The sequence below is a fragment of the Pocillopora verrucosa genome, chromosome 3, assembly GCF_036669915.1.
Source record: "Pocillopora verrucosa isolate sample1 chromosome 3, ASM3666991v2, whole genome shotgun sequence".
Classification (NCBI taxonomy): domain Eukaryota; kingdom Metazoa; phylum Cnidaria; class Anthozoa; order Scleractinia; family Pocilloporidae; genus Pocillopora; species Pocillopora verrucosa.
This window is the reverse complement of record NC_089314.1, coordinates 19,304,079-19,314,776: the sequence shown is the minus strand read 5'-3', so window position 1 is coordinate 19,314,776 and position 10,698 is coordinate 19,304,079. Positions and strand designations below refer to the sequence as shown.

Sequence of the window (10,698 nt, the reverse complement as noted above, 5' to 3'; positions counted from 1 at the left end):
CTGTAATTTCTAATTTTGGTTGTGATATCATTTCCCAGTTTTGCAGTTCCTTCTTATACCATAACCATGTTCGTTTCCCTAGTATCCACCAAAGGCAAAGGGAATATTGTTGAATAATCGCTTCGAATTCGCCTCGGGAATTATTCCAAAGAATAGTCATTTGGCTCTCGGTGAATTTTTGTTAATTAGTCATCATTCAAGCAGGAGTCATTACTTCTGTTCTAAGCCATTAACATTTCTTTTCAACGTATCAAGATATTCAGAAAAAGGTGCGAGAAATTTTCATCATTAGGGGCGTTATCCATAACGATAGCCAGTGGATATCTTTTCTTTTTTTCTTCGCACTGGACAATAGACATAATATGGTTTGTCTATTTTCTGCACCTACACTCGGCTTTCCTAAACATTTCTGTGCCACAAGCAAAATATTTTCTTTAAAAGCTCTTGCCATTCTGGACAGAATCTAAGATTAACATCGATGACGTTTTAAATCACGGTAACCAAAACAAAGCGTCTTTCGGTGGGGTCAAAGATTCATCACTATTTAACACATAATCACTATTTTTGAATTGTGGTTATGTCACAGTATCGGTTTGCGCAGCCTGTCACGTTTGTGAACAAAAAATTTCAGACTATGTGCACGTTTTTCAGGTATTACGTAACTCAATTCGCAAGTGCAATTCCCGTCCCGGTCCTCAGGAGTGTGTTTGCGGTACCGATAGTTCCAAAAAATGATTTTATTAGGTTTTTTTTTTACCTCAGATTCAATGGAAATTATAATTTTTACTTTAAAACGGCTGATCTTTCATCTAGGAATATTTTCGAAATCTTGACGTGACCAAATGAAGGTGTAGCGTGTTGGAAATGTGCTGCTGCTGACTCACTGATCCGTGACACGTGAATCATCACAAAAGAGTTGCGTAACACCACTGTGTATATAACCAACCTCGCGTACGAATGATCATCAACTCAATATCGATAGATCATCTTGAAGCTTTCTCGTAAAAATCTGAAGACCATGGTAGGACGAAGCAAAACGCTGCAAATAACGGCAACCACAATCAACGTGATAATATTTATCTTCCTGTTAGTAATCAACTTCTCTGCTAGCAGACCGAACGAAGGTCCTTTCAAACATCTGTTTGGAAACTATTCGACCGGTGATGTATCTGACAAGTTCTATATCGAAATCACTCCAGCAGGTTGGGCATTTTCCATTTGGGGCTTAATCTACACTTGGCAAGCATCATGGATAATCTACAGTTTGACTCTGCTGTGCAAAAGTGACAATTTCGAAGTCATATCTCCCGTCTTGCTTTTCATCTTCACACTGACGAGTGTCGTGAACGTAACCTGGTCAGTATTATGGAGTCGTTTGATGATTCAGTCATGTTCGATTCTGCTCTTTGCTATTTCGTTCCTACTCTATGGAGCGTTAACTAAATCGTTCATGACTGTAAACGTTACAACAAAGACCGTTTCCAAACGCGATTTCATTCTCACACAAGTCCTTGTCAACAATGGTTTGGGAATGTACGCAACATGGACTACCATCGCCTCGCTCCTAAATATGACAATGGCGATTTCTTACTTCCACGGAGTAGCCCAGGATGTTGGCTGTACGATTGCCCTCTCCATCCTTGCTGTGGAATTAATCGTCTGGTTTGCGCTGGAGAACACGATTTTGGACAAGTACACCCGTTACACCTTGACTGTCTATCCCGTTGTTATTTGGGCCCTCTCCGCCAGCATTAGCAAGAACTGGGATGCTGCCAAACGAAACTCCGTCATTTCGGTGGTCCTACTCGCTGTTGCTTGCACTCTGCTTGTTGTTCGTATCGTCATTGTGGTGTGGAGAGCAACGAAGACTACAAATCGTCGATTGGAGAATGGTTCTATTATATTACGTAACAGTTGAATACCAAGGACGAGAGTGCATGGCGAATATACGCCGCATCTATCCTCTTTCCTTTTTCATGTGACATTTTTGGACATTTATTCGAAAAATTGCACTTCTAAACACGAGTTTCTCATCTTTGATAATTTAATTGTGTGATTAAGGAATTAGGTCATTTTGGAATTGGACAGAAAAAAAAATGGAATTTGGCAATGAAGTGCAGATTCGAAGAAGCCCTCATTTCAGTAAGTTGTTTTAGTAGTTAAAATTTTTCAGCCTACAGTAGAATTTTCAGTTTGTTTTCTATTAAATTTTCTTCAAGAGATTGGATTTACTTTCAAGACAAAAAAGTTATTATGTAACCCAAATCCACCTTTTTGGAAATGACTCGTCAACAAGTGAGTTGAGCATAAATACTTATGTAATATATTTTTGATAACTTACTTGTTGGAAAATATGGCGGTTACTGTATGAAAAAGATAACTGAGAGAATATTTTTGCTAGCATATATTTGAAAGTTATAACTTACAAGAGTATTTTGTTATTGTATCTATTTGAGGATATCATCAGCATGTTCAGAAAAATACAACCAGAGACACTGACGCTCTTTGCAAATTTAAGTATTTTTAAAGCTTGCTTGACACATCATCTACATGAATGCAACTTAAGATTAGTTGATGTTACAGTTAAACAATTTTTCATGTTACTATTTCATTAAAGTTAACACTTTTCTGTAGGAGGTAGTCTGTGATTTAAGGCTTGACCATGCTTATCCCAGATCTTCTTCTCTCCTGTGCAGTGTGAGAGCTGGTAATGCACTGGGAGGAGTGGTTTAACCCTTTTAACTCCTACAAGTGACAAAGACAGAATGCCACTACAAAAAGAAAACTATCAATTTGGGGATAACTAGTTGATCCAATACTAAATTCTCTGAACTAGCATTATAAAAATTGCATGGTTGACAGTAAAGAGAATTATAAATTTGGTCTAGGAGTTAAAGGATTAACTCAAATAGGCTCTATGTCAGTGTGCACTACCTAGGTCATCAAAGATTGCAACCTCATCTCAGATAGTCCCCAGACTAGGGTTAATATGTGGTCTCTTTCTGTGTCGACTGATTCTTAATTGACAAAGAACATACATTCCATATAGCACGGGGTGTGCTCTTTGTTGGAAGTTTTTCACTTACAGTCATGTAACATGCTTCTTGGGACACAATTATTCAGTGGATACCTTGGTCAAGGAACCCATAAAGAAGTCCTATCACTTAAACTTGACTATTCCTAGTAAAGGTTCAACACTTACAAGGAGACACTTCCCATCCTAGAGGAGTGTTCTTTGATGGAAGGCTTCACCACATGACATCCCATTTTATAACAAAAGCATTTGCAATAGTTTAGTGACAGATCATCAAATCCCTTCCTCCTTCTTACCTGCTCTTCAATAGTGAAAAGGTGAGAAGACATTTGTGCATACAGGATTTTAATTGCCAGTAACTTTACCCCTTACCTTTTCTCTTTCACCATTTACCTTACCATTGTCCCTTCCTTTGAAATGGTTCACAAAATTGTATCCTGTTTTCCTGTCGGCCTCAGGCTTGCATGGTGATTACAGACCTTGGAGACAACTTGTCTTTACTTCCGGAGGAAACATAGGATAGGTCTTTCCAGGAGAGTGGTTCTCAATGACACATATTAAAGGAAACGAGTCTCAAGAAAGGACTTTTTTGTGGAGTGGATGAGACGGTGACATCCACAATAGAGCTGTAAATGTGAGTGGTGTGGCAAGTACCAAGATATGATTTTTTTTCTGCTTCTAGGCTGTATGCCTGGGTCTAGGAAATTGAAGCAAAATCCTCTTCCAAATGGAGAGACCGAAAAAATTGTAATAAAAGATGAGGTAGGCAACACGATAGTGTATTCCATACGGAAATGCTCCGGCAGCCCCCCCTGCCCTTACTCGTAGAAGACTGCAGCTGTGGCCAAGATGATTCTCTCATCTTGATACATAATGTAAGGAATAAGGACAAAAGTTAAATGGTCAATAAAAAAAGCGAAACTGCCTTGCTTTCCTTTTGAGTAGCCGGCTGGAATAGCTTTAAAATAATATCAGTTGTTTTTTCAGTCTCCAAAATGGCAGCTTTCATCATCCTCTATTTACTTCCTCTCAAGGATCTCTGCATAATCTCGTGACACTTAGCCTTTCAATTGAAAGTTTCGATCACTTTTTGTATAAGTAGCTTCTAATGATGTAATAGGCTACTGTGCCCGGAACACGCGAGCCTGCCTGTAAGCTAAGCAGACGGTGCTTAGAGGTTTTTTAACCCTTTACACTCTAACATCAGTATGCATATTCTCCATACTGTTCTCTATACATTTTCTAAGGAGCTAACAAGGAAAACTCGTTTACTAATCAAGAGCTTCATTAGTTGGTGATCATTTTCTTTCTTCTTGTGACCCTAATGTGTGAATTGGGGGTGATATTGTAAGGAGAAATTAGATGCTTGTCACTCTTGGGGGGTTCAAAGGGTTAATGAAACCTCTGCTTTTTAGTAGAGCATCTGCCGGTGTATGATCCATTACAAAGGAGAACTATTCCCAACGGTGGCCTACAAAAACGGTGGCTTGTGAGTTCCTGTTTTAAATGAAGGCCTCTGTATCCACCCTCACCCTCTATGGCTCTATTTGTTCAACTGTGGGTCGCTTTTAATCAAAGCTTGCGCCCGCGAGCAAATAAAAAAAAAAACTTTCGCATCAATTAAATTGTAATAATTGATTACAATAAATTGCGAAGTACCTGGACACGCAATCAGTCGAGGCAACCTTCTGGTTAATTAGAAAATACTTAAACAGAGGTTCAGAGACGCAATGACGGACCTTACAGAGGAGCAAATGTTAGAATTTAAAGACGCCTTCAGTCTCTTTGATCAGGTTGGCGATGGAAAAGTTGACAAGAGCCAAGTACCAGGTTTATTAAGGTCTGTGGGATTGAATCCCCTAAAACAAGACCTTGACAAAGTGAAAGAGAACCTCAAGTCGATGAGGGAGAAGCGGGTGACCTTTGAAGAATTCCTGCCCATTTATGTAACGCTCGCCAAGAAGCAAGCTGGTAGTGCCGAAGAATTTACTGAGGCGCTAAAGATGTTTGATCGCGATGGTAACGGTTATATCAGCTCGGCAGAGCTTCGACGAATGTTGACTGCGCTGGGAGACAAACTGACTGAGGCTCAGGCCGAACACATAGTCGCGATGTTCGAGACCAAGGGGATGATAGACTATGAAAAGCTCGTACAGGAAGTTTTGTCGAACTAGACTCGAACGACTTGAATAAACTACTGTGGGAAAAAATCTAAAGGTGTGCCGCTTGTATGAATAGCCTAATGTGACTCGACAAAGCATATTTTCAAAATAGTCCGAACTAGAGATTTTTCGATGAGACCGCTACAAACCTTTCATTTGTTGTTTTTTTATTTACAGGTTTGAAGCTCCTTTGATCGCAATTACATCAAAATTTTCCGAGTAATTATTCACTGCTCTGTGCATCCGCAAGAAGCGTCTATTTAGAAACAAAGGAATTTTACGTTTGTAAACTCGATTGCCTTTTGTCTATTATGTCTATTATGGAAATGTGGTAGACAATTAAGAGTTTCCACTCGCCGGATGTAAGTGCAAAATTTAATCGTAGACTTTTATTTGAAGTCTTGTCATTTATGTTCAGTTAAAAAACACTGTGTTATTTCACGGTTCAAATTATTCATTTCCTCTCCCTTACCTTCACTTGTTATTCAAAACTTTGCGTTAATCAGTTTTTACACCCTAGGGATTATATCGTAAATGTTCTAGCAATAAACACCTTTTTCCGCTTTGTGCTATTTTGCTTCATTTTATTCGTATGCCTATGTCCTAATTCTCAGCTGCAAGATGCGGCTGCATTCTTTTCGCGCTCTTCTATCTAACCGGGACCTTAATTTCAGATTTTTTTTTTCAGGGTCGATAGGAAGTGTAGGACCATTACTTTGAACCAAGGCAGACAAACGATTGGGTACCCCTTGAAAAGCATGTCACTTAAACAAAATCTCAATTAGAGCCGATTAATGCGGATTTACGGGAATCTAATAATTACTGGGGGCTTACTCCGAGTAAGTCCGCGAGCAGCCTCTCATAAGCGCTGCGGAACAAGCAACTAAGGCCCACAAGATGCCGGTCGGCGACTGAGCCGGGTACAAGAGGTCTGTCATTTTAGCGTACGTGTAGCCGGACCTTTCCCTCCCCCAGGGTGAAACGAAAGCTTCCGTTTCACCTTAGGGGGGGGGGAGGGTACGGCAACACTTAGGCTACTGTCATTTTCGTGCCAGAACTCTCGAAGATCTTCGGCTGAAACCCGCAGGCTCCGTTTGTAACCTCAATTAAACTTAGCTAATGCCAAGTATTTGAAGTGGTCTGATCGTCCGGATGAGACTGATCCTAGAAAGGACAGTCCTTTATGTTTCAACATCCTAAAGCGGAAGCCATCATCAGCCAACAGTTGCGTCTGATGATGACTTCCGGTCAAGTTGTCAGAGCGTTAGTTACAAGTAACGTCCTTCTCAGGACTAGCTACATCCTGACAACCAGTATGAACCCAAGATCCACTGTTCTTCATAAGTTCAAACCATCTACTACATTGTAAGAAAGCTAAAAAATGTTTCCTCCAAGTGAGCAGCACATAAAAGATAAACCCCTGTTGAAATGAGAATTCCATGAGCTTCTAGAGGCCCCTCTGATCCAGCTTATCTGTCGCGCGACTCAATTAAAATCAGCAAATAAAAATAAATTTTCAAGTCTTCCTTTTGCTTATAAAAATGTTTTAGGAAGAAATCACGAGTAGCTAGACTTATCTTAGGAAAATTTCAAGTTTTTGGTTTGCTATCTATATAAATTCTCCATCCATAATCATACTTGCTCTCTTTTGTTTTTTGTTTTTTTAATCCTCGTTGTTTTTAAGGTTTGTTCCAATAACGTTCGTTTTCATAGAAACAACAGAAAACTCAAAGTAACATGCCTCAGCTCCTAAATGCAAGACGATCTCTCTCTTCGATGCAGCAAAGGTTGTATGTAGTAAACACAATACGAGTACTTGAAATGATCCCCGGGCGTCAAACTTCCTTCCCCCTCTCCACCCCACTTTCCAGGGTGGGGGGGGACTGGGGGTTACAAGAACACTCTAAGTACTCTTTCAGCTCCCAGTCCCTTTCCGTATTTCTTTGCCCGCATTGACCGCCCCGATACAAAGAAACTAAGAGATTGTAAAGGTATGAAGTGTAAAGAAAAGAACTCAAGTGGGTGCTTACACTCGGATAGCAACAAAAGCCATCACTCCGACTTTCATTTCTGACTTGGAAAAGCCTATTAGCCCACGAAAGCTCAAAATGGATTATGTGTAGAGTTTCAAAATATATAGTTCCGTATTTGGATTCAAAGTTTCCTTCATTCTAGCAGAGAAAAAACAACAGATTTCCAACCATTCCTATCGGTCAAAGACGCAATAACAACCTTGAGGTTTCACGCCGGTAGAGAAGAGCATGTCAGGCTCTTTATGCTACAATTCAAAGGAACAGCAGGTCAGCTCTATTTTTGACTTATGATCAATTTAAATAGTTCGCTTTTGCTCAAAACCTTGTAGCTTAGTCCAACGTATAGGTAGGTTTTGTATATAGGCTATTTAGTCTGATCTAAAGAGAGTGAATTGTGCGCGGTGCTAGAAATATCTTTGACACCGCCGAAAAAGTGTGTCCAACAGAGTTTAAAATGTCCTAGAAACAAACGACATTGTTTTTGTGGATACAAAGAAAAAGCTTCTCTTTACAAAAACAATCGCCTCTGTGAAGGGAAATTTAAAACCACGCTAATTGATTTTGCATGTGATTATCTGAAAGAACTAATAACTCAGTCCTTGATGCAAGATAGTGGGCGTAGCAGAAAGCTAAAAAGTATTTGATTGAATCAGTGAGTGTTTCAAAAGTAGCTTCCCTAGAAAAGTTGTCCTTAATGAACTGGGCCGTTTTTTTTTTGTTTTTTTTTATTCCTGACCTTACATAAAAGATAACATAAACAAAGAAAGTTAATAGTGGTTATATAAAAGGAGGGTCAAACGGATTAATCAATCTTTTGTGTCGGGTCCGAAGCGAAACACCCCATTGAAAATGGCGAAATCGTCCGCACGAAAACAGCTTTAAACTTCTGTTTCTCTTGGAAGGCAGAGAGAAGGCAAAAACTCAATCAAAAAGAAATTTATTGGCATTCTCAATTCTCAACTTCTGTATCACAAAAGTATCATAATGTCTCAATTAAACATTTTGATTTCAATCCTACAAAATCAAATTGAAAGGATCCTGAGTGCGCTAGCTAACTTAAAAACAAATTTCTGACGGAATACAAAAAACGTGAGTACTTACAGTCAGAGAGAAAACAGTATATAAGGTGTTTCGCCATCGAGGGTCTTGACAGCAAAATTCGATTGAGAAAATGAACTAGTAGCAGAAGTCCAAATTAAATGACATCCTCCGGCTGGCAGTTGCACAATGTCTGTTTCTAAACAGTGGCTGCTGGAGGGTCGCTCATAACCAAAGTGATGAGTTCTTTGTAAGGAATGACCTCTTTCTTCTTGTCTTCGAGCGACTTCACAATTTGCTCCACCTCATCCTCTGTCAGTCTGGAATCACCCTTCATACAGAGGAAAGCTCGAAGCTGCAATGAATCAATTAAACCACTCTTTTCTCGATCAAAAATGCTGAAGAACTCCAGAAAGTCTTCCATGGCTGGCTGGGGTTTAGCTTTCATCTCCTTGTGAATAGCGCAGAATTCTGGAAACTGGATAAACTCCTTGTCTTTGTAGTCGGCCTCCAGCTTTTCCAAGTCAGTACCCTGTGGGTTTAAGCCGGCTGAACGAAGAACATCTTTTATCTGCGCGATTTCAATCTTTCCCTTTCCAGTGCGGTCGAAAAGGGTAAATATTTCTTCAAGTTCCTCTTCAGCCATAGTGCTCACTCCAAAGAATTCGGATAAAAATTACTACAAATTGTGTTCCGATGCAAACTGTCAACCTCGTCACACTTTAGCTTGATGCTAAATGTAAAATGCTAGCCCGCCGCGAAGCAAGTTTACTTAAAACCTGCAACTGTTAATTGATAACCACCCTCTGTGGCAAAATTGCTGACGACCCAATCAACTCGTCGATTGCCCTATGTGAGCATAACATCATAAACTTGTTTATGATGTTTTTCTGTACGTTTGATCGATACCCTGGTTATCAAGCTTTCGACGTATTCGGGGAACTACAAAGGTTTCGAAGAGATTGAATCAAGGATTAATTACTTACAAGAAAATTTGAGAAAATGAACTCAGCATGAAATGGGCAATTAATTGACAATTTACACTGTCTTCTACTTATCTAAAGTTCACATGCTTCTTGTTGTCAAGTATGTGACGTCATGTTGTAATCAGTTGTGCACAACCCCTTAGCGTTTTCTCTTCGGTTCAACTTTGCGGATCGAAACAAAAACAAGCTTGAAAACTGCTCTGGGAATTGTGCATACGAGATCGTTTTAAAGATCAAATTTACGACTACGTGTTATTTTCCATTACTACAACTCTAAAAGGGTTCGGTAGTTTGAAATTGAATGGTTTCCTTTTGCTATAGAGGAAACACCTGAACGAACTTGCTGGTGCGTAGAATCTACAAATTTTAATGATCATTGGTTGCTTGTTTTTTTTTCGGGCGAACCTTCTGGTCCGGTCAAGCTTAAGTTAGAACTGTTTTCGCTGTTGTTTTCAATCAGCAATAAGTAATTTAGTATTTGTTCACAATCTGATTCGTGAACCATTTGGAACAGTTTCCATAGGTTTTTTTTCATTTCGTTCAGCGATTGACAAATATTCCATCAACAGGTTGTTATTGTACTTATCATTGTTTTCAATACAATAGTTTGTTGATTTCGCACCAAAATTCTCAATTCAATTTATGTACAAGTATATCATGTTAAAGATGGCTCTTCTGTTGTTTTGCGGTCAAACGAAACTCATTGAAACTGGTTCAGTTCAGTAAAGGCTACGCGAAATTGAATTTTTCACTGAGAATCGAAGAAAGATTCGATAAAACATTCATGATCGTGCCTAAAAATTTAATTCAATCATCTTTATTTTAGCAGCACCTGGAGGATCTTGCGAGCGGATGATAACAACCTCGACATTTGTGGATGTCTCGTGGAACTTTTTATCGCTTTTGAGAGACCCAAAGATTTTGCAAAAGTTAGTTTGCACACTAAGTATGTAAACTAACTTTAAGGATTTATTCCATGAATATTTTGGCATGAAATCGCTGGAACATTCTATAGAAAATCTGTATTCTCCCCGTATTTTCTGAAACAGGATCTCTCTTAATAGAGATCACCAATTCATTATACGATGTACCTTTGATAGAGTTTTAAAAAAAGTATAACTGTCCAAAATCAAAGTAATTTTAACAGCCCATAAAAACGAAGGAAAGAGCACAAGAAACTGCACCGATGAGAACTGGAAGCAAACTGTCTGAATCGCTGAGAAACGCGTGATGTTGTATTTAGTTTGGAATCTTATCAGTCGAGAAAGTTGTGTGAGTTTTTTTGAACCAATCAAATAGCGAGGTAATGCAAAACTAAAGCAATTCCGGATTACTTTCGAAAATTACTCAGCGTGACAACTACAACATCAATTACAGCATCTGTCCATATCTTTTCTTTGTCTTTTCTGCTACCTGCCCGCAAGCTTTTTCAAAGTATAGCACCT

The 10,698-nt window shown here is 39.2% G+C and overlaps 3 protein-coding genes across 3 annotated transcripts; 2 read left to right on the top strand and 1 right to left on the bottom strand.

Annotated features, from left to right (window-relative positions):
* The first annotated feature begins 931 nt into the window (after window positions 1-931).
* LOC131794300 (uncharacterized) lies at window positions 932-2,633 on the top strand. Its single transcript, XM_059111805.2, has one exon. It carries the CDS (start codon window positions 1,019-1,021, stop codon window positions 1,916-1,918), a length of 900 nt encoding a protein of 299 aa, XP_058967788.2. The 5' UTR covers window positions 932-1,018; the 3' UTR covers window positions 1,919-2,633.
* A 2,050-nt stretch (window positions 2,634-4,683) lies between these two features.
* LOC131794318 (myosin-2 essential light chain) lies at window positions 4,684-5,763 on the top strand. Its single transcript, XM_059111835.2, has one exon. The coding sequence runs from the start codon at window positions 4,765-4,767 to the stop codon at window positions 5,206-5,208; it is 444 nt and encodes a 147-aa protein (XP_058967818.1). The 5' UTR covers window positions 4,684-4,764; the 3' UTR covers window positions 5,209-5,763.
* Window positions 5,764-8,150: 2,387 nt separating this feature from the next.
* On the bottom strand, window positions 8,151-9,159 carry LOC131794345 (myosin-2 essential light chain). The gene has a single exon (XM_059111866.2). It carries the CDS (start codon window positions 8,911-8,913, stop codon window positions 8,467-8,469), a length of 447 nt encoding a protein of 148 aa, XP_058967849.1. The 5' UTR covers window positions 8,914-9,159; the 3' UTR covers window positions 8,151-8,466.
* Between the last annotated feature and the right edge of the window lie 1,539 nt (window positions 9,160-10,698).